General features: G+C 37.1%; 4 protein-coding genes and 1 pseudogene across 6 annotated transcripts; 3 read left to right on the top strand and 2 right to left on the bottom strand.

Annotated features, from left to right (window-relative positions):
- Positions 1-94: 94 nt before the first annotated feature.
- On the bottom strand, positions 95-1,719 carry LOC103955505 (UDP-glycosyltransferase 71A16-like). Its single transcript, XM_009367399.3, has one exon. It carries the CDS (start codon positions 1,659-1,661, stop codon positions 237-239), a length of 1,425 nt encoding a protein of 474 aa, XP_009365674.2. The 5' UTR covers positions 1,662-1,719; the 3' UTR covers positions 95-236.
- An 824-nt stretch (positions 1,720-2,543) lies between these two features.
- LOC103955507 lies at positions 2,544-3,802 on the bottom strand. Its single transcript, XM_009367400.3, has 2 exons — positions 3,182-3,802; positions 2,544-2,831 (listed from the first exon to the last, which is right to left on the bottom strand). Exons 1-2 carry the CDS (start codon positions 3,683-3,685, stop codon positions 2,721-2,723), a joined length of 615 nt encoding a protein of 204 aa, XP_009365675.2. The 5' UTR covers positions 3,686-3,802; the 3' UTR covers positions 2,544-2,720.
- An 834-nt stretch (positions 3,803-4,636) lies between these two features.
- LOC125473686 (protein TRACHEARY ELEMENT DIFFERENTIATION-RELATED 7A-like) lies at positions 4,637-10,121 on the top strand. 3 transcript variants are annotated; one of them, XR_007255509.1, is made up of 4 exons: positions 4,640-7,068; positions 7,434-8,132; positions 9,680-9,769; positions 9,851-10,121. XR_007255509.1 is itself a non-coding variant. In XM_048576876.1 (3 exons), exons 1-3 carry the CDS (start codon positions 7,064-7,066, stop codon positions 9,712-9,714), a joined length of 744 nt encoding a protein of 247 aa, XP_048432833.1. In that variant the 5' UTR covers positions 4,637-7,063; the 3' UTR covers positions 9,715-10,121. The 3 variants fall into 3 exon arrangements, 2 of the variants coding, with proteins under 2 accessions (XP_048432833.1, XP_048432832.1); XM_048576876.1 differs by having other exon boundaries at positions 4,637-7,068; positions 7,429-8,132; positions 9,680-10,121; XM_048576875.1 differs by having other exon boundaries at positions 9,680-10,121.
- Positions 10,122-14,513: 4,392 nt separating this feature from the next.
- Positions 14,514-15,356, top strand: LOC103955508 (36.4 kDa proline-rich protein). The gene has a single exon (XM_009367401.3). It carries the CDS (start codon positions 14,545-14,547, stop codon positions 15,097-15,099), a length of 555 nt encoding a protein of 184 aa, XP_009365676.2. The 5' UTR covers positions 14,514-14,544; the 3' UTR covers positions 15,100-15,356.
- Positions 15,357-19,522: 4,166 nt separating this feature from the next.
- The window catches only part of LOC125473711, a 48,325-nt pseudogene continuing 44,237 nt past the window's right edge, over positions 19,523-23,610 (top strand).

Raw genomic sequence — 23,610 nt, 5'->3', positions numbered from 1 at the left:
TTATTTTCAATGTACCATACATAACATTCTCGACATTTTGATAAGTATTCAAAGACAAGTGTTGCAGCGTAGATGAAATTCCTCTATACATATTAAACCAAACATGAAAACTTTATTCATCTTTCCCCGTTGTACACCATACTAACAATGCCAAACTTGCTACAACGAAAGAAAAATATGAAAAATAGTTACTGCAACCAGTCATAAAATGATCTTGAACTTTGTTGAATAAAAAGTTAAATTTGATCAACAAAACGACCCAACGAAGTGTAAGAGGAACCACCAAACTCCAAGGCTTTTTTACCTTTTTCACTCGTCTCCTTCACTCTCTTCCTTGTATCACTATCAAGTTCCATCACCTCCTTAATCCCTCTCTCTATTTCTTCTGCACTCACCACTACTTCACTCTCCGTCTTATAATCCATCTTAATCTCCACTGCCAATCCCAACTCCAACAGCTTAAATGCATTCCATTGTTGCTCTGCGTACATTGGCCACGTCGCAATCGGCACGCCGTGCCATATACTCTCCAGAGCGGAATTCCACCCGCAATGCGACACGAAACCTCCGACCGCCGGGTGAGATAATATCGCCACTTGCGGCGCCCATCCTAGGACCTTCCCGGTCGTGGCTGTCCGATCAAGGAACCCTTCGGGCAAGACTGCCTTGGGATCCGCATAGTCGCTTGGCAAGGTCAAGGTCCCCTTGGGCGGGGGCTGGCGTAGGGACCACAAGAACCGAAGCCCGCTTTGCTCCAGCGCACGGGCTATCTCTTTCACTTGGGCCTCACAGAAGCTACCCATGCTCCCGAAGCACAGGAACAACACCGACAACGGGGGCTGATCGTCAAGCCAATCCAGGATAGCAGACTTTTCTCTGGCCTTATCTGGAGCCACACGAGTATCATCACTCTTCAGATTCAACAGGGGCCCCACAGGGTACACCGGAGGGGTCTTACCGTCCGACAGGGAGTGAATCGCATGGGCTTCCAGCTCCGAGAACGTGTTCACCAAAATACCCTTGGTTTCTCTAAACCTAGTTCCAAAGTCGAGGAAGATGGCGACTACTTCCTTGTCCGAAAGCTCACTAGGGAACAGTTTAGTGGGCACAGGGTTGACAAAACTCGGGATGACCAACTCAGTACTCGAGTTAATCAATTCATAGATATCCTTGTCGTGTTCGTTGCGAAGCGACGCGAGATGCAACCAGAGCCCTAGCATGGCCCGCGTGGATGTGAAGAAGAGGAAAGAAGGAACTCCAAACTCGTTTGCCACGTCAATCATAGAGGTGCAGAACGTGTCAATGACGAACCCGGCAAGAACCCTAGGGTTTTTGAACTCGGACTGAGCTGACTGATCAGTGAGTAGTTTCGTGACAGCCTCTTTGACGTGGATTTTGTGACTCTCAACGAATGAGTTGACGAAAGAGAGGAAGACGAGTGGTATGTCGACTAGGGTTTCGGGGAGGTTGATGAAGTTGATGCGGTGTGAGATTGAAGAGTCTGTGTTGGTGAAGAGTTTGTCGAAGGGGAGCTTCATGATGAGGATTGTGATGAAGAGTTGATCATCTCGAGCGACGAGTTGCTTTGCGATCTCAACCGTTGATATGATATGGCCAATGCCTGGGGCTGGGACGAACACTAGCTCTGCTGGCTTCTTCATTTCGATTTAGAGTGGAAGAAGTATTTTATTGAAATGCAAAGTTGAGCCGAAAATCATCCATATTTATTTACACCTACTAAAGTTCATCAGACGTCACTGTTCATTACTGTTTGCATTGCTACAGTAAAAATGTCCGTTTTGTCCTTCGTGGCCCCGCGTCTATCCACCCGGTCTTCATTTGTCTGTTGTTGCTTTTTTCAACCCATGTACATCATTTGGGAGACAGAAAATATAAAATAATAATTAAAAAACTGGTGGTAGGACAGATTTTTTTTTTTAAATGGGAGTTAAACCAGGCCATGGCACACTAAACAATAAATAATTATAAAAAAAATTGGATAAAGAAATTGGATGCATGGGTGCCAGCTTGACAGTTGCTTTTCTTCTTTTGCACAGCCTTCCCACGCGTTTTCCACTGTTTCGCTGCGCGTCGATCATCGTGGATAGGTTCTCTTCAATTGCATCTCTCCAAATCTCTTTCAGTTTCCAAAAATCTCCCTCAGTTTCCATTTGCATTCCTTTTCTCAACATTTGGTTTCCCGTCTTCTCACTTGACCAAAAATGATAGATTATCTCCTATGATCTACTTACCATGTTTGAATTATTTTGTTCATTCAATTTCAAGTGTGTTTCTTTTTTGTATGAGAATATCTCAGTAACTAATCGTTTTTTCTCTCCTCTAGATGGTACAATAGTTCCATCCGATGATGGTCGCTATTTTTCAAAGGATGCTGTGGAATTTCAAGATTGAAAATCGCTTGCTTTCAACTTTTTGAACAAATTACCTTTGTAAGGTATCAAAACAATAATTTTTTTACAACAAATAAAATTCTTTTCTTTGTTATGATAATTTTGTTAGATCAGTCAATGTTACACCGATACTAACTCAAGTTTATACATTGCTAGAAAGTCAATTTGTAATTCTACAGCAACGCGCCGTCATTATTATCTAGTTTCTTCTACAAAGCAATGCTTGCTCTTATTGACAGAGACAATTAAATGAAATTAACAAATTGAATGAAACAATAAAGAATTGCAAGTGAGAAACAAATTAAGCCTTCAAATACTTCCATCTGATCTCAAATAATTGGAGAGCCTCGCATGATCCATGGGATCTCTCTTCTTTTTCTTGAAATGCTTTGAGGCAGCTTTAAGCACCTTATTCCACACCTGACCAATAACACAAACTTCATATGTTACAATTTACAACTACAACAACTAAGTTGCATTCCACTAAGTGGAATCGGTTGTATGAATCCTAAAATGTCAATGTGCTTGGCTCTATATAAGAATTTAGAAATAAACAAACAGAGAAACCAAAATTACAGAAGAAATTACAAAATCAACGATTAAATTCTCAGTCTTTCCCCAAAATTTAACAGAAAGAACTTGTAAAATGTAACCCATCTTTTAAAATTTCCCTGAATCTTAATTTCCTTCCCCCCACAAGAAATTCTCAGATTCTCAATAAAATATGAAAAACGAAAAATCTAAGAACACAGATAAAAAAAAGGCAGTACCTTTGATGCAATGGGGTTACAGTTAATCTTCACAGGAGTTGGAGAGAAATCAGAGGCCAAAACCATCTTGCTTTTCTTCCTCTTCATCACCTTGTTCTTCAGAGCACTTCGATTCAGATTGAAACAAGTTGCGGTTGTGGAGATCTTCTTCTTCTTAATGCCCGAACCGGCTCCGGTGTCAACCAGGCTGCTGTTCTGATTCTTCACCTCCAACCCCATCTCCAAATTGAGCTTTCTCGGTCTCCAGAAATCCAAATCCAAGTCCATATCCAAATCCATGGGAGCGTAAGCCCGGGGGACCAACGGGGACCATATGGAGCTCTGCGTGTAGTCGAAATCAAAAGCGGAGTTGTCCGGGAACTTGCAGAGGAGCTCTTTGGACATCACTGGCTGCAGATACTCCACCACTTTGCAAGTGCTGCTCAAAGCTAAAAAACTCTCTCTCTCTTCTTCTTCTTCTTGTTTGAGTGAAGTGAGAGAAAATGCTTCATCTTCTACTGCCATTGTTGTAGGGTAAAGCTAAGTTGGTGCTTTTTGGTCGCAAAAGATGAGAACTTTTGTGTTGGTGAAGTTTGGTTTTGGTGCTTGATCTGAGCAGATAGAAGGGGAAGAAGAAGAAGACAAGACAGGAAAGTTACCGTTACATTGACTATATTAAAAATGTCGAACGGCCAAAATACAATGTCGTGTCTGACCAAAAAATATCATTCTGGAATGTCGAATCTAGGCCCAAACATCTGATATTGTATATTTAAGCCCAGTTTTTATTGGGTTTTCTTATATGAAAAACCCAAAACAATTTTGTTTTTTGGGATGTGCTATCTACACATGCCTTTTTACTTCTCACACATCTTTATTAATTTTTGTCCGTTGATCTTCTTCAATTCATTGAATCTAACGGCCGGAAACTTAAAATGTGTGGGAGAAGTAAAAAAAGGTGTGTCACACCTTTTTTTTTTACTCTCATTTGTGATTTTACATTTCTAGTTGCTCTTAAAGAAATTAAGATTGCGAGTAATTTGTAGCGTGACTTTTCACTCAAATTATAACTCTTATTATAACACGTTAAATAGTACATTACGTGATTTGTGTTCCTAATTATAATTTTTTTTCCAAGATTACAAGTATGAACCTTCAAAATAAGGGATGTAATTTCTAAACTCACTTTTTTTTCCCTGACTCTTGAATTGAATAAATCAAAGGAAGATGTGTAGAAGGAGAAAATAAGGGTCAAAATTACTATTCCAAAATAAATTTATATAAAAAAGAGTGGTGTCTAGTCACTTGTGTCAACATGTCAAGTGTCAAATATCAAAAAATGAACAGGCGAATGATTTTAACACTTCTCATTTAACCTCTGCACTTCACATTAATTAAAAATAACTGTTATAATCACTACCGAAACAGATATAAATAAAAACCCAACACTTGAAAGGGGGATAATAAATTTTTTTTTTTACTATTGTAAACAATTCGAACTGTAAAAAGCTAAGAAAAGTTTAACTTGGTTATTACATGATGAGTAGTACAACCACAAGAGTTAAACCTCAATGTGTTTTACCTTAATCTTTCTCCCTAAACATGTTCACACAAATGATATGTAGTAGTTTCTCCTCTGTTTTTTCCTAGGAAGCCTGCTTTGGGGACGTTTGGGTGCAAAAGATGATGCCTCCCTCAGAAGATAAGGAGGCATCCAACGGCCGATGACATTCAGTACTAGGCCTTCAGCTACTTCCTTTGGAGGGATGTCAGGCCAAAACTCAAGTCGCTGACGCTCTGTAGCAATCCTGGGTAGCAAGTTAGCAGAAAATTTGTCACCCATGGTGACCGAGCAGAATGTCACACTCCTCAACTTTTGCAAGTCATGAATGCAACGAAAAACAAGCCCCCTGGTCAAGGAGTCGGGTATCTTGGTCTCGCCTGTGATCATCTCAAACACAAATGGATGATTACCTTCTATCTGTAGGTAATCAATTCCTTCAGTTATCGCAAAGTCAACTGCCCGGGAGAAAGCAGTTAAATGTGCCACTACACCGTCGCTGACCTTGCCAGAAAGTCCAGCAATGGCAGCTTTGAACACAGCATTGTGATCTCTCACAAATTCACAATGCAAGCAAAAGAACCGGTCCCTGATTCTGGCTCATGGTGACCAGCGAAGCTGATCTTCCATGCATTATTGGGGGGGGGTGGAGTCCATGAAATGTGCTGGGCAATCACTATCTGATTAGCAAATAGCATATCTAGGAGAGGGCTTGCAGCCATATTTGTTTTTTTACCGAATGAGGCTACAGCTTAGCAACTAACACACAATGGTTCCTAACTCGAACACAGAGACCCGAATTTATACCATGAGTTTACCTAATCTCCTCATCCAAAACAGGTTACATGCCATTTCAGGTTATATGTTATAAGAAAGGTAAAAATCATACTATGGAAAGGGGCCGTTGAGTATGGTCAATTGCTTTCCAAATGCGAGAAATCTACCAAGTCTAGATATGCTAGAAACGGCAAGAGTCCGTTGCCAATGGTGTCATAATTTTATAACATTTAGAGCGAAAAAATAATTGACATTCTGAATAATGAACATGACTAGATTTTCTTTTAAAACTTGAGAACAATTCAAAACTCACTTGTCGTAGATGGCAAGGGGATGTTGGCAACGCTCATATAACTTATTGTCCAAGTTTAGTGGCTGTGTTTAAATTTGAACTCTAAAACATAATTGAACAAACCAAGTAGGTAACTTCTTCCCAAATTGCCGTAAGGAGGAAGGGTTAGGTTACAAATAGCAGAATATTGTTGCCAAATGGTAACAGGACTGCCAAATTATAACAGGTTGACATCGAATGCTTAATTCAAAAGCTATCAACAAGAATAATTTCAAGAGCTACGGACTCACAGCCAACTAAGTGTGATTAGTAAAGGAAATAACTTCTTCTTTAGCAAATCAAGTTATGGGGGTTTATGTGGAACTTAATTTTATGTGTTCTTGATATTCATATGGCCTTCTAGTGTTCTTAGCTAGAACCGAAAGTCAGTACCTACTATGTGTCTGCAATGAAATATACGAGAGTAAGACATGCCAGAAAATAAGATGGGCATCTTGTCCTTGACGACAAGTGAAAATTGTATGCAGTTCTTTTGTTCCCAACTTCAGTATGGTGTGTGTTTGTGGCCTTTCAGCCTCTGTGCCTTCGTGGTTACATTGGCAAACAAAAACTCCTAGGTATCAGGTTCAGTGACGAGCACGAACCAAGAGTTCAGCAGTTATGAAGTTTAACTAATATCTCTTCTAGCTGAGAATGCTTAGAGCAAGATTCATGTTTTTCAAGTTAAGGGTTCTTAAGGCGTTCCATGACGATGCAAAAGAAAAAAATGCTAAACATCTTGGGATAGTAAGAGATGAGCTAACCGAAACAAGATTAAAAGTTCGAAAACTACATATCGAAGGACCCATAACTTGCGGAGAAATGCAGGACCTAATACAGAGAGTGAGAGGGAATGAAGTGTGCGGCTCTTTTGAGTGAGAAACAAGCAAAATAAAGTTCAGAAAAATCTCCAATGTTCATATTTCTCCAATGCCAAGCAAGCATATATTCAAAGGAAGCTACAAAAAGTGAGAAAATTTACTTGTACACCTCTCCAAAAACTGACACACTCTTTAGTAATACAAACTAGTGAAGAGGAATCTCCTTTAATTAGTTTCCCTTTATTTCCTGCCTATATGTATATATTCCAAGTGTGTTCTTGGGAGATGATTAAATTAAGCAGAAATTTCAGTTCGGTTTTTTTGAGTGTTTTGGATTTCAAGATGTATCGCTTGAGATTGAGCATCATACCAATTTTCTACATCTCCATTACAATCACTACTTTCTCCATTCTATGTGGTAAGCAAGCCATTTTCTTTGTGTCCAGAATCATTAATGTTGCCCTACTTGTGAGCGGGTGAAACTTATATGCATCTGGAGTGTTACTATGGTAGTATTTCAAGACTATCACGCAAGCAATGTGTTTTAACTTCTCAAGTTGTACTGCGTGATTGACTTGGGATATTGCCATTGTGGCAATATGTCAATGTGATAGTATCCTAAGCCTATCATGCAAGCAATGTGTTTTAATTTCCACGTTGCAGCATGTGATTGACTTGAAATACTGTTAGTGTGACGTGTTAATTGCATGCGTACTTTCCTTCCTACAAGTTAAGTAACTTGAACAACCTTTACAACTAATTCTGTGGTTTGTTTTAGTGCAGATGCAAGAAGTTTTGCGCAATTCTTTAAACCCCAAGACACAAAACTACACAAAAGCAAATCAATCCATGAATTAGAGAAGAACAAGCTGAAAGCAATAAATCACTTGGACTTACATTTTGCGTTGGCTTCCCCAAATATTGAATTCCAACCGTTCGATGCCAGCTCTCCCTTCTCATCGCCACCGTTGGATTCACCAGCACCAGGACATCTCCCTCTTCCGGCTCCAAACTCCGTATCCCCACCAATTCCTCCAAACCCATCTCTTGCAAATCCTCCTCCATCTGGGCCCATTTCCTCACCCATCCCAAACCCACCACAAAATGGGCCTAGCCCACACCCACCAACCACAATCCCAATCCCACCCAAATCAGTCCTGAGCCCACCAGTCCTTCCGCCGCCAATAGCTTTCCCTCCACCGTCCGGACCGCCATCTCCTCCGCAGAAAAAGCCACCGCAGTTTGCCGTGTGGTGCGTGGTGAAGCCGACAGTGCCGGACCCGATAATCCAAGAAGCCCTGGACTATGCGTGTGGGTCCGGGGCAGACTGCAAGTCAATCCGTCCCAATGGGTCCTGCTACCAGCCCAACACATTGTTGTCGCATGCTTCGTATGCCTTCAATAGTTACTGGCAGAACACGAAGATCGCTGGAGGCACTTGTGACTTTGGAGGGACTGCCATGCTTGTCACAGTTGATCCAAGTAAGTCCAAATTTTCCCCATATCAAGATATTATTTTGGCATATTGCATTTGATATTTTCGCAGAACTTTCCTTCAAGGACACGTTGTTTCATTCGAGGTAAAGTAGTTAGTTCCTTAAAATTTCGAACGCTATTTTACTTTAAACTAATCTAAATTGCAACAAAAAAATTAAATAAGTATGCCTACCTAGTCCAAATTCTTTACTAAATCCAGTTTTCTTTGTTTTCAAAAAGTTAATACAAATCCGAATCCTTTTTGTTTTTTTGGGTTAAGAACCCTAATCGTTGTTAATGGCGGGTGACAGCATGAGAGTATCACTTGACAAAACAACTTTCGTTTACTTGATTATATTGTCCTTAACTGTAATGGTAATCAAATTATAGAACTTTGATGAAGATAATTAGAAGTACACGTCCTTGAGTGCAAATTTAGTTTGTAAACCTACAAGCAGATCTACATATTTTAGATTCCCAAGAAACATATAATAATTCAGTAAGCTGCAAGCTGTAAGCTTTTTCTTTACTCGATGACTGGAAAATTGGATGCAGAAAACGCATGCTACAGACGTCGATACAGGATAAGGAACCCTAACAAAAACTATGTGTTTTTTTCCCTCTCTTTTTCCACAAACGATAAACTAAATGTTTGGTAGAACATTATCCTGTCTTGGTTAATATATTAGGATTTAAATAGTAACATCAAGAAACAAAGAGATAATATTGGATGAAAATCACGTCTCTCTGTAAGGGAACAGGGTTGTTGGAAAAGGTAATCAAGGAAAAGCCATGCAGAACTTTGCATTTTGACTTGGACCCACAATCGATTTCAATTTGATTGAGTGTACCCCTAATGGGGAATGATTAATTTTTCAAAGTTTCGCTAGCTAGCTAGCATCACCTGCACGTATATGGGTGACTCTGATGAATCGCAGTTTATTTTCATTAATAGTTAGGCAGTTGTGAAATTATTAATGAATCGAGAGTTATGCTTTTAATAGGTTAAGTGATTGTTAAATTAGTGATAGGATCGAGATTTACATTTATCAACACTTGACAGTCACACAACAAATGTTATTAGAAATTCTCTAAAAAATATCTTACATCGTATTCATTGGTGTCATTGCTCATCATGTGCATCTTTTGACCTTTACAAAAGATCCTGTCTACATCTATGAAATATATGGTTCTAAAGTTTAACAAGTAGTTGCAAGTGGCCTTCTATCACAGTGGAAGAAATGAGTGATGTCCTTGTATGACAGAGTGGGTTCAAACTTTGTTAGTGGTAAATTTAATTTCTAACCTAACGACAATATTGCTTAAGTCCAAAAAAAAAAAAAAAAAAAAGTTTAACAAGTAGTTAATTAATAATATTTATCTTTCTTACTTTAATTGTGGTGAGCAATATCTTTAGTATTACTTTATACTATCTTATAGGGTGACCCAGCACTAAATTTGCTTAATTTTATCTCTTTTGCTTCAAATTGGTGTTGCTTTGGATGAATGACACAAGATGCTAACACATCCTTTGCATGATTGTCACATGGCAGGTTATGATGAATGCAATTTCTTCTTCAACGGATGATCTTGAAACATATAATAATTTAAATAAAGAGTCTAACCATCAATCGCTACATCATGTAAGTTACAAAATGATAGTTTAAAATTATGGTCTCTCTAGCACCAAGTTCTGTTAACTTAAAATTTTATTTATTTTTCAGAAGAGATCTACACACTATGTGTACATCACATTTCATTTAGGAGGAGTTCCATATTTGTGAGTGCAAATGGAACTTTGGCTGTAGAAGTAGTGGCACTTGAAAGTGAAGTTGTATTGATCTTCTTGTCTTCCAGTGTCCATTTTATGTACATGGAATATACCTGTCGGCTAGCTGTTCCATATTCCCTTTGAGATTTCAGATTGTCCAAAAACTGCATACACACATATTTCTTTGATTTAGCAGGATTAAAAAGAAGGGTGCTTTTATTTCACCAATAAGAAATAACTCATAATGAGGATGATCTCATATAACATTGTAGAGTATGTTTGACAATCATTCCTGTTTTAGTTTTTATTCTATATGTTAAAGATAGAACATGAGAAAATGCGGGCATAGAAGAGTGGAGAAGTGATGTTGGGAGAGATGTAGAGAAGATGTGTAAAGAAAGGTGTACGAAACGAAATCTAAAATCTAAAATTTAAAATTATGTACTTTGAATTGTTTTCAGAATTTTCACCGAGATTTTGTTTTCATTCCTTCTTTGTTATGTGCCGTCACTCCCTTGACCTTTCTTCATCCCCAATCTCCTCAATATATTTTGCCCATATCTCAAACAAAATATGAAAACTAATAGTACATACCCAATGAAACTTGTTTCGTAACCAGCTAGCATTACTACTTTTTTTTCCTTTCAAGAGTCGTGAGAGAGAATATCTAGCTAGATCAATGTTTTTGTCGACAAAGATACCTTGCACCAAAAGTAGGCCAGCTGCTTTACCATGTTTAGACATCAAATGGCGTCTAGTGACCGAGAGGTTGGACTTTTACCATTAAACGCCAATACACAGACCTGTTTGCAACAGGAAGACGATGACAATACATGCAAGTGCTCATTATTTCCTCCGTATTTATATAAAGGTAATGCTATCCAGACATCTATTTTTACTTTTCACACACTATCTTAATTTTCGATTGTCGGAACAAATGAATTGATAAAGATCAAACGTCAAAATTGATAAGGGTGTGTGGAAAGCAAAGCTAAATGCTAATAATAATATCCTTAATGTAAGTAATATCGTTGGTTAAAAAAAAAAAAAAACACTATCCTTAGTCAATTCTTTGGCGAACATGACTTTTCACATTACAAAATAATACAAACCCTAATGACTTTTCAGAGGTTGTTCGATGATCCTTTTGTGGCGGCAAGTGAAGCATTACTCTTGTCCTTAACTCGAAAAAATAAATTCAACCTATTATATATGTACATGATGATTATATATATATACGCGCCATGCATGGACCAACGTCATCTCACCCGAGCTTACACCACATGCAGCTAGGGTTAGCACCCATGTAAATTAAAAGAAAGAATAAATTACATTTTACTACTTCAATTTTATGTCGCATAACAAACTCATACATCATATTTTAAACATTGCAATGTCATACATTAAATTACGAATTCGTTGTCATATCAAACTTCCGTTAAAAAATCTGTTAAGTTAGCCGTTTATCTACACAACCGCTCAACGGTTAACGTAACAGATTTTTTAACAGCGGTCCAACATTTAACAAATTCGTAAATTAATTGATGTAAACATTGGAATGATCAGAAGATGAGATGTAAGTTTGTTATGTGACCCAAAGTGAGATGGTAAAATATAATTTACCCTAAAAAAATTTCCTACATCCAAATTTCAAAAAACAGAATTTAATTTCAAAAATATATAGTAAGGTGTATGGCCGACACCCAAAATGCGAATGCGATTGCTTAGGATAGGAATGGCTAAACTTAAACTAAGAAAGAGGTAACACTAGTTGACTAGTCCTATCCAAAGAAGGAAATGAACACCCCCATCCACCCCACCAACCCCCCCCCCCCCCCCCAACACAAAAAAAAACCATACCCTTTTTAAGTTGAAAAAGTATAGGGCCTATTTTTGTCCCCATGGTTTTTTTTATACAAGAAAATTTTGTTTGTGAAAGCATCGCATGTGGTGGTTTTGGCATCATGAATCCAAATCACGGGTCGACTAGCAAACTTCATGTTCAAACTTTGCCTATATCAAAATCCTTCCGAGTTTTCTTGATTTCTTACCTTTATCCTTAACCACATATATGAATAGAAATTTGCAAGTTTACAAAAATATTAGATTGAAAATTTTTAAATGAATTTAAGCACACAAACACGAACAAATGGATTTAGTATTGATTCATTCAACTTCAAGTAATCATTTTGCAAATCCCTCTCAATTCACTGTATCTATCATTTCAAATCCATTCATCTAATCTTTTACAATGCATTTCTAACTAATTTAAATTTAATGGTACATACAAATCTGTCTTCCAAAAGCATCCAATGCTCTTGTGCCAGATTACTTGTATATCTACTAAGCCTACTTATTGCGTAAGCTAAGTTAGGCCTAGTCGAATTCATCAAGTACATTAGACTTCCAAGTACTTGAGAATATTCAAGTTAAGATATGGCATTACCTTTATTTTTCTCCAACTTGCATCCATCATCAAAAGGAGTTGCAGCAGGTTTGCAGTCAAATTGACCAAACCTTCGTAATATTTTTTCTGCATAATGGGACTGTGTAAGGACATACCCTTCACTATTTCTCTTAATATGAAGTTGTATTTATCTTATTGTCTTCCAGTGTCCATTTTATGTACATGGAATATACCTGTTGGCTAGCTGTTGTATATTCCCTTTGAGATTTCCAGATTGTCCAAAAACTGCATACACACATATTTCTTTGATTTAGGAGGATTAAAAAGAAGGGTGCTTTTATTTCACCAATAAGTAATAACTCATAATGAGGATGGTCTCGTATAACATTCTAGAGTTTATTTGATAATTATTATTTTTTTAGTTTTTATTCTATATGTTAAAGATAGAACATGAGAAAATGTGGGCATAGAAGAGTGGAGAAGTGATGTTGGGAAAGATGTAGAGAAGATGTGTAAAGAAAGGTGTACGAAACGAAATCTAAAAACTAAAATTTAAAATTATATACTTTGAATTGTTTTCATTCCTTCTTCTTTGTTTTGTCCCGTCGCTCCCTTGACCTTTCTTCATCCCTAATCTCCCCAATATATTTTGCCCATATCTAACCAGCTAGCATTACTACTTTTTTGTTTCCTCTCAAGAGTCGAGATAGAATATCTAGCTAGATCAATGTTTTTGTCGACAAAGATACCTTGCACCAAAAGTAGGCCAGCTGCTTTACCATTTTTAGACATACTTCAAATGGCGTCTAGTGACCGAGAGGTTGGACTTTCACCATTAAACGCCAATACACAAACTTGTTTGCAATGGGAAGACGATGACAATACATGCATGTGCTCATTATTTCCTCCATATTTATACAAAGGTAATGCTATCTAGACACTTATTTTTACTTCTCACACACTATCTTAATTTTTTATCGTCGGAACAAATGAATTGATAAAGATCAAACGCCAAAATTGATAAAGGTGTGTAGAAAACAAAACTAGATGCTAATAATACTATCTTTAATATAGATAATATTGAACATGACTTTTCACATTACAAAATAATACAAACCCTAATGACGTTTCAGAGGTCGTTCGATGACCTTTTTGTGGTGGCAGGTGAAGCATTACTCTTATCCTTAACTCGAAAAAAAAAAAATTCAACCTATTATATATGTACATGATGGTTATATATATATGTACGCGCATGCATGGACCAATGTCGTCTCACTCGGCTTACACCACCTGTACTTTCTGAAATGCAATTTCATGCAGCTAGGGTTAGCACCTATGTAAATTAAAAGAAAGAATAAATTACATTTTACCATCTTAATTTTATGTTGCACAACAAACTCACACATCATATTTTAAACATTGCAATGTCATACATTAAATTACGAATTTGTTGTCATATCAAACTTCTATTAGAAAATCTGTCAAGTTAGCCGTTTATCCACACAACCACTTAACGGTTAACTTAACAAATTTTTTAATAGCGGTCTGACATTTAACGAATTCGTAAGTTAATTGATGTAAACATTGTAATGATCAAAAGATGAGATATAAGTTTGTTACGTGACCCAAATAAGATGGTAAAATGTAACATACCTTAAAAAAAATTCCTACATCCAAATTTCAAAAAACAAAATTTAATTTCAAAAAAATATAATAATGTGTATGGCCGACACCAATGCGATTGCTTCTCATTCATAGGATAGGAATGGCTAAACTTAAACTAAGAAAGAGATAACACTAGTCGACTAGTCCTATCCAAGGAAGGAAATGAACACCCCCATCCCAAAAAAAGACAAATCCATATCCTTTTAAAGTTGATAAAGTCTGGGGCCTATTTTTGTCCCATGGCCCATCTTTTACATATTAATTATCAATTAGTACACCCCAAAGCTCAATTTCAAAATTGAACTTAATTTTTATTCTTCATGGTTTATTACTTCAATTACTTTTTATAAGGACAAAGTCTTATAAAGTAAGGGAATTTTTTTGTAATGATTAATATGAGACAATGAACTTTCTACTCAAAATTGCCAACATCTCTCTCTGTCAAGCACACACACCTACACTTAGGCCCGTCTCACTACCCATCAAGCCTCTATAAAGCCATTTGCTTGGTATTAGGTTTCAATATCCAGTTTTGTACCCAACTCTCTGGAAAGTTGTGGAGTTGTAGTATTGACATGGAGATCAATTATGCTCTGGCTTTGCTCTTAGTCCTCATTCTCAACTTGGGTAGTTTGCTCACTTCTCTTGCTAACTGCAATTGCTCACCACCAACATACCCTCCAGCTCCCCACTTGCCACCCAAACATCCTCCCCATGTAAAGCCACCCTCCCACCCTAAGCCACCAAAGAAGCCACCACCTCATGCAAAGCCTCCTCCTCATGTACCCACGAAACCCCCAGTTGTACTGCCTCCACCATCTACCCCCAAGCCCCCAACTGTAAAACCACCACCACCATCTCCACCAAAGGACACGTGTCCCATTGACACCCTAAAATTGGGAGCTTGTGTAGATGTGTTGGGTGGTCTTATCCACGTTGGAATTGGAAGCAGTGCCAAAGATGCATGTTGTCCGGTGCTTCAGGGACTGGTGGACTTGGACGCTGCTATTTGCCTTTGCACCACCATCAAGGCTAAGCTTCTTAATGTCAACCTCATCATCCCCATTGCTCTTCAGGTGCTCATTGCTTGTGGGAAGACTCCTCCCTCCGGATTCCAGTGTCCTGCATAGATGATCATCATATCTTATTCCTAAATCTCACTTAGTAGTTGTTAATCATGTCATCATTAGGGATATGTGGCGCCAGCTAGCTGATAATAAAGCATGTCAAAGCTTGAAAGTAAAAACTACTTGAGGATAAATCTATTATTCGTTTTTGTTTTGTTTTGTTTACTTGAAGAGTGTATCAGATCGATATACTGTGGTAATTTAGTTATGTTATTTTCTTGAACCTTGGAAGTATATATAATAACCTGAGTTTAAAGAAACCTTGATTAATTCACCGTTCGTTAATCTCCGGTAGAGGACTTACATGCATGGAACACCACCACCGTGCCCATGACATCATGGTCTAATAATACAACTTCATTTGTAATTAAAAAAACTCACATACGACATTATATTATTGAACCGAGACACTAGTGTAAATATTTTAAATTGATGATAGGATTCTTCACTGTATTCTTATAGAGTCGAGTAATAGTGTTATAAAATCATCAAAATTAGAGCTAAAATAACCATTAAATTATGAATTTTCATTTCTAACCGTTGAAGAATTTCGTCCTGTTACCTAATACTGGTGATTTTTGGTGTGTGCAATCTTAGAGTATATTCAAACAAGTTTGACAGTTTGATTGCTGATATTAATTTTGTAGACATCGAAAATCATCTAAGGAACTAAATACGCCAATCATGTCTGTTACCTTTGCTTGACGAAATATTATGTTTTGCCTTATGAAATGTAAACCCTAATTACAACATATATACCTTTGCGCGACGAAAGCTGGGAGGTTCGTCGTGTAAAGGTTGCCATTTTATGTGCCTAACTTTTATCTTGGTGCGAAAACTTTAACCCACGACATAAGCTTTGCTCGTCGAACTCTGTTCGCCAGGCAAAAGCATTTGCAGAAACCAAAACGTTTGTCCGTTTGGCTCGACAAACGTTTATTTTGTCGGGTAAAGACTATTTGGCCGACGAAATACCGTTCGTCTAGCAAAACTTTGTCGAATAAATGGTAATTTCTGGTTGTGTAATATATATATATATATGTGTAGGTTTCTCTCCCTTGTGTGTGGCTATTATGTCTGTATCTGTTGATAATAGCGTGTTTGCAGGTTCACATGAATGTGTAGACTGTAGTGCATTGAATTATTTTAACTGCATTCGTTTGTAAGACATCAGTAGGAATAAAATATCAACGTCAAGGCTTTCAAAAAAATATCAACGTCAGGTACCACATGTAAGATACATGCAACACGTACAACTTTCTTACGGATTTTGGAAGTTTGTCTATATTTATACCAAGGCTTCCAAAAATACGAGCCTTCTCCTGCATCCAACTATCCAAGTCCTGCTGAATCACATCCACCAAATCCAAAGGGGATTGGGAATATAATTGCCCCATCACACTCAATTATTTTTCGTGTAATGTTTTCTTTGCACAGCTTTTTAATTCAAATTTCACCATGTTTTTTTATGTTTCAATTATTTGATCAATTTATTGGAGAACAAAAAAATAAAAAAATCAGGTTAGCGATCATACGATCGATATTGACCACCATATCGACAATACAGAGGGAAAAAAAAAAATAAAGAAATGACATGTCATCACCTAACATTTTCAATAATGTCACTAAAACATTTCAAGTTCCAATTCAATCAACCCTTCCTGTCAGCAACGTATGTCTCGCATGCTGACATGCAATACCAACCATATTTAAACTAATCTAAATAATAGATTAATTTAAACCAAATTAACCTTGCAAACACACGAATCAATTGTAGTAATATATGTAAATACGAGGTCAATCTTACAATGATTGCTTTAACACCAATTTAACCGATTAATCATGCTAGACTTAGTTAAACAAACAAATTAAGGATAGATTGAGTTGAATAATTGAGTAATTGATTAAGACTAAAATTAACAAGAAAAATAAAAGACAATTAATTAAAACACACACGACACAAGACAACCTAAGGTTATGAATCCACCAATAGCAATCCTATTTACTTTTCCTAGAGCCAACTACTATCCAATTACCATGCCAATGTTAAAGGTTGTTCTTTCTAAGGTATGAATTAATCTGTGGTCAGGCATCAACTCTTGTATCTCTACATGATAATTATATCCTATTGGTTAGGCATACAATTAAACACATAAAAACTCATTAAGCGTAGAAGAATCATGTCAACCAAGTAGGACTATAGTTTGATATTGGTCATCCTCATTAGTTTGTCTACTCTTCTTAATCTTAGTTCCAGTAAACCTAATTGATTGGTCATCCTCATAAATTTATCTAAATATCTAGATGCAAAATTCCTAAAGGTGATCAGTCATTAGAAAGTCGAACCTAGAATAAAATACCCACAAAGATTAAGAATATAAGATGATGTTGATCCAAGGGGCCGTTGGGGCTTGATTTTAGGATGAACGGATGATGAATGATGAACACTTTCTTCAAGGGGCCGTCGGGGCTTGATCTTGAAGAATGGTTGTGTGGATTTCTTCAAGGGGCGTTGGGCTTGATCTTGAAGAATGGGTGTATGGGTTTGTTGATGTTGTTGATCCAAAGGGCCGTTGGGGCTTGATCTTAGGATGAACGGATGATGAATGATGAACACTTTCTTCAAGGGCCGTCGGGGCTTGATCTTGAGTTGGTGGAAGTTCTTCAAGGGCCGTTGGGGCTTGATCTTGAAGGAGGATTTGACGAAGAACGAAGAGTGCTTTCTTGATCCTTCGGGAATTTCTTGAGAGCTTTAGAACTTAAGGCTTCAAGGTTTTGGTGTGCTTGTAGAGAAATGTATTTGTGAATTGGTATTTTTTCCTCTTGATGGAGAAGCCTATTTATAGGCTTTGAGAGTGAATCACCACCACAAAATTTTCCCACCCAAGCACTATTACCTAATTTTCCCACTTAATGCAATATTGAAATTGAAGTGGTCTAACAAATGGCCTAATTTTCCACTTAATGCAATATTGAAATTGAAGTGGTTTTCTTTATGGCCTAATTTCCCACTTAATACAATATTGAAATTGAAGTGGTCTAACAAATGACCTAATTTTCCACTTAATGCAATATTGAAATTGAAGTGGTCTTATTTATGGCCTAATTTCTCACATAATACAATTTTAAACTTGAAATGTGCTTGCTTTGTCATTGCCCAAATGAGAAAAACTTGCTTTGATCCGTAATGGATTGAAATGTGCTTACCTTGTCATTGCCCAAGTTGAGAAGAAAAACTTGTTTAATCATCCAAGGGTATTTCTTCCTATTTTGTTGAGTCACATGCCATGTGTACAATTTGTACGACACGTGGCGTATGCCATGTATGCCCTAACACGTCAAAACTTTAAGACGTTGGTGAACATTTGTTTCATCGAAAATTCGATGTCTACAGGCATATAATCGGATAATAATTAACAAAGTACTTCGCATATATTCATGTCATGGCTTCATCATAAATCTTAGAAAATAACTTAGTTACATATAGAAATAAAAATAAAAGAAAGATGGTGAATGGTAGTACGGTGTGGGTGATATGGGTATGCGGGGGTGGATGGATATCTTAAAGAGAGGTTAGGACACTTATTTATACTAGAAAAACCCTAAAAGGTTTGGGAGAAACTCTCCTAAAATAAAACAAACTCCTAAACAATTAATGACACAAACTAGGAAATAATCCTTACTCTTGGCTTGGGAAACACGTCATCTGTCTTGCACGCCAGTTTTGGGGTTGATTTATCTTCTGGAAAATTCTATAAAAATATGGGAAACATAGCTTTATCTCTTATCTTTCCTTGCATATATTGCATGTCACTAGGAAAAATCAGGAAAGCCTCCAAATCTTGATTCTCTCACAGCTGTGGAATTCTGACGGGAAAACAACTTCTGCGGGATTGATTTGTGAAACTGGAATGGATGGCTCCATAGAAAATTATGAAATTCGAACACAACGATCTTCAGCCTCTTAGCTTCCTTCTCCAATTGGCCTTGCATCAAAACTCCTTTGGAAAGTCGAGTTATCACCAAAAACGTCCTAAATGTGCAGAATGGCTGAAACTGAGAAAAAGAAAATAATAAGGCTCTTTTATAATCAATTCCTTAACAAAACATAGGATAATTATTATGAAAATATGACAAATAATGCACCTAGCAACCTCTCAACAGCAAAGCACTTATGTCACTCCTACGAGAAATTCTAAGATCCGACCGAACAAGCCAAGACACAAAAAACCCTTCCCCTATCCCACCCCGATTTTAACATGTTAACCTGGCCTACTTTTAGTCTCACTCTCCTCTCACACCACCTCCAAGTCGAATGTCCTAGCTATACAAAAACTCTCTCCAGTCTTTTTATAATCCTGCTCTAGTAACCTCAGTTGAATGGCAGGATAAATTTGAATGGGGGGGAGAAAATAAAACCGTCAAATTATGTATTGGATCACTTGTGCATCATGCAGTACTCAAATTAACGTGGTGTAAAATGTGGTTTCGTTAGTAGTTTTATGCCTCAGTTTTTCTGCTTTCTTTTGGTAAACACATTATTATAGCGCACCACTTAATCAGCACACCATTTGATAACTCCCTAGCTAGTATATACGTTATTTTTTTTATCTCATTTATTTTTCTTCCTAGTCTCTCTTCTATTTTTTTTTTTTTTTTTCCTTTTCCAATTAGAGGAAACAATGCTAAGAGATATAATTTTGATATTAACCCTAAACCGTAATTTTATATATGAACCATAAACCCCAATTTTTTATCTGATCATTCTGGTGGAAATAATCTTCTATTTTTTTGTTTAAAACGAACAAAATTGTTTGTAGGGCGAGTTTTGAAAAATTCACAAATGAAGATGGGCGTCCACATAATTGTAAACTTTGGCAAGGGTTGTCAAGGTAATAGGTGTCCAGAGGCAATGTTTGGGTGTAAACAGAACTACTCATATCAAACTCACGAATACATCCTTTAATATTATTGGGTTACATGCACGAAAACATTTGAACTATCACCTTGGTTCTTGAGGAAGAAGACGACGACGAATTGGAGAAAAATAGGGCGCTGAGAGCATAAATTTTCTTTGACCATCTGCACTGAACAGAGCGCCATAGAAACTGGGCAAGATCTGCATTTTTCAACGTTTGTCTTATTTATTAGTTTCTGATGAAATTTCATTCGCATGTTGTGGTTTTATCTGCTTGATGAGATTTTAATGTAGATTTTGTATCTGGGTTTTGATGTTTTCAGTTTTTCACATATGTAATAACTTCGTACGTTAGATTGAAGAAGAGCTTTTTTTCCCTTTCATATTCGATTTTCAGGTGTTCGTACTGTAAGTTTGGATATTTACTTGACAGTTGTAATCAAAGATGTCTAGGAGATATGATAGCCGTACAACAATCTTCTCCCCTGAGGGCCGTCACTACCAAGTTGAGTATGCAATGGAGGCCATTGGGAATGTAGGCAACGAATAGGAACATGTTGCAGCATGTGATTGACTTGAGATAGTATTAGTGCGACGTGTTAATTGCATGCGTACTTCCCTTCCTACAACTTAAGTAACTTGAACAACTTTTACAACTAATTCTGTGGTTTGTTTTAGTGCAGATGCAAGAAGTTTTGCGCAATTCTTTAAACCCCAAGACACAAAACTACACAAAAGATAATCAATCCATGAATTAGAGAAGAACAAGCTGAATGCATTAAATCACTTGGACTTACATTTGATATTGGCTTCCCCAAATATTGAATTCCAACCGTTCGATGCCAGCTCTCCCTTCTCATCACCAGCGTTGGATTCACCAGCACCGGGACATCTCCCTCTTCCAGCGCCAAACTTCGTATCCCCACCAATTCCTCCAAACCCACCTCTTGCAAATCCTCTTCCATCTGGGCCCACTTCCTCACCCATCCCAAACCCACCATAAAATGGGCCTAGCCCACACCCACCAACCAAAATCCCAACCCCACCCAAATCAGTCCTGAGCCCACCAGTTCTTCCGCCGCCAATAGCTTTCCCTCCACCGTCCGGACCGCCATCCCCTGCCACAGAAAAAGCCGCCGCAGTTTGCCGTGTGGTGCGTGGTGAAGCCGACAGTGCCGGACCCGATAATCCAAGAAGCCCTGGACTATGTGTGTGGGTCCGGGGCAGACTGCAAGTCAATCCGGCCCAATGGGTCCTGCTACCAGCTCGACACATTGTTGTCGCATGCTTCCTATGCCTTCAATAGTTACCGGCAGAACACGGAGATCGCTGGAGGCACTTGTCACTTTGGAGGGATTGCCATGCTTGTCACAGTTGATCCAAGTAAGTCCAAATTTTCCCCATATCAAGATATTATTTTGGCATATTGCATTGATATTTTCGCAGAACTTTCCTTCAAGGACACGTTGTTTCATTCAAGGACAAGTAGCCAGTTTTGTAAAATTGCTATTTTACTTTAGACTAATCTAAATTGCAATGGGAAAATTAAATAAGTGTGCTTACATAGTCCAAATTCCTTACTAAATCCAGTTTTCTTTGTTTTTAGAAAGTTAATACAAATCCGAAACATGTGTTTTTTTGTTTTTTGTTTTTTTGGGTTAAGAACCCTAATCGTTGTTAATGGCGGCTGACAGCATGAGAGTATCACTTGACAACACGACAACTTTCGTTTACTCGATTATATTATCCTTAACTGTAATGGTAATCAAATTATAGAACCTTGATGAAGATAATTAGAAGTACACGTCCTTGAGTGCAAATTTAATTTGTAAACCTACGAGCAGATCTACATACTTTAGATTCCCGAGAAACATATAATAATTCAGTAAGCTGTAAGCTCCTTCTTTACTCGATGACTGGAAAATTGGAAACGCATGCTACAGACGTCGATACAGGATGAGGAACCATGACAAAAGCTAAGTGTTTTTTTTTTTCCTCTCTTTTTCCTCAAACGATAAACTAAATGTTTGGTAGAACATTATCCTGTCTTGGTTAAATATTAGGATTTAATAGTAACATCCAGAAACAAAGAGATAATATTGGATGAAAATCAACGTCTCTCTCTTCTGTAAGGGAGCAGGGTTGTTGGAAAAGGTTATCAAGGAAAAGCCATGAAGAACTTTGCATTTTGATTTGGACCCACAATCGATTTCAATTTGATTGAGTGTACCCCTAATGGGGAATAATTAATTCTTCAAAGTTTTACTAGCTAGCTAGCATAACTCTGCACGTATATGAGAGGTTGTAAAATTATTGATGAATCGTAATTTATTCTCATTAATAGTTACGCAGTTATTAAATTATTGATGGATCGAGATTTGTACTCCTCAATAGTTGAGTGATTGTCAAATTATTGATGAATCGAGATTTACGTTCATCGACACTTGATAATTACGCGACAAATGTTACTGGCAATTCTCCAACACATAACTTACATTTATTCATTGGTGTCATTGCTCATCATGTGCATCTTTTGACCTTTACCAAAGATCCTGTCTCTAGCTAAATTCCTATGACTCTTACATCTATGAAATATTTGCTTATAAAGTTTAACAAGTAGTTAATTAATAATATTTATCTTTCTTACTTTAATTGTGGTGAGCAATATCTTTAGCATAATTACTTTATATTTTCTTATACGGTGACCCTACACTAAATTTGCTTAATTTTATCTCTTTTACTTTAAATTGGTGTTGCCTTGGATGAGTGACACAAGATGCTAACACAGCCTTTGCATGATTGTGACATGGCAGGTTATGACCTATTACGAGATTAAGAAAAAAAAATGCTAAGAAGATCAAATTTGTTAGATTATTTTTTGTAGACACATGGTGTGACAGTTGATGACTTGACTCATTTTTTAAATAATTTAAAGCAAGAGTCTAACCATCAATTGCCACATCATGTAAGTAACAAATGATAGTTTAAAATTTTGTTCTCTCTAACATCAAATTCTGTTAACTTAAAATTTTATTTATTTTTCAGAAGAGATCTACACTACGTATACAACACATTTTATTTAGGAGGAGTTCCATATTTGTGAGTGCAATGGAATTTTGGCCGTAGAAGTAGTGGCACGTGGAAGTGAAGTTGTATTGATCTTCCTGTCTTCCGGTGTCCATTTCTTGTACATGGAATATACCTGGTGGCTAGCTGTTGCATATTCCCATTTAGATTTCCAGGTTGTCCAAAAACTGCATACACTCGTATTTCTTTTATTTAGCAGGATTAAAATGTAGGGTGCTTTTGTTCCACAAATAAGTATTAAATCATGATGAGGCTGGTCTCAAATAACATTCTAGAGTCTGTTTGATAATACTTTTATTTATTTATTATTTATTTTTTTTTGTAGTTTTTATTCTATATGTTAAAGACAAAACATGAGAAAATGCGGGCATAGAAGAGTGGAGAAATGATGATGGGAGAGATGTAGTGAAAATGTATAAAGAAAGGTGTACAAAACAAAATCTAAAAACTAAAATTTAAAATTATATATTTTGAATTGTTTTCACTTTCGAGATTTTATTTTCATTCAT

This window comes from the organism of the source record quoted next, unplaced genomic scaffold (genome assembly GCF_019419815.1).
Source record: "Pyrus x bretschneideri cultivar Hongxiangsu unplaced genomic scaffold, Pyrus_bretschneideri_v1 Contig93, whole genome shotgun sequence".
Lineage (NCBI taxonomy): Eukaryota > Viridiplantae > Streptophyta > Magnoliopsida > Rosales > Rosaceae > Pyrus > Pyrus x bretschneideri.
Note: the sequence above shows the minus strand (reverse complement) of the source record. Positions and strands in the feature narration are given on the sequence as shown.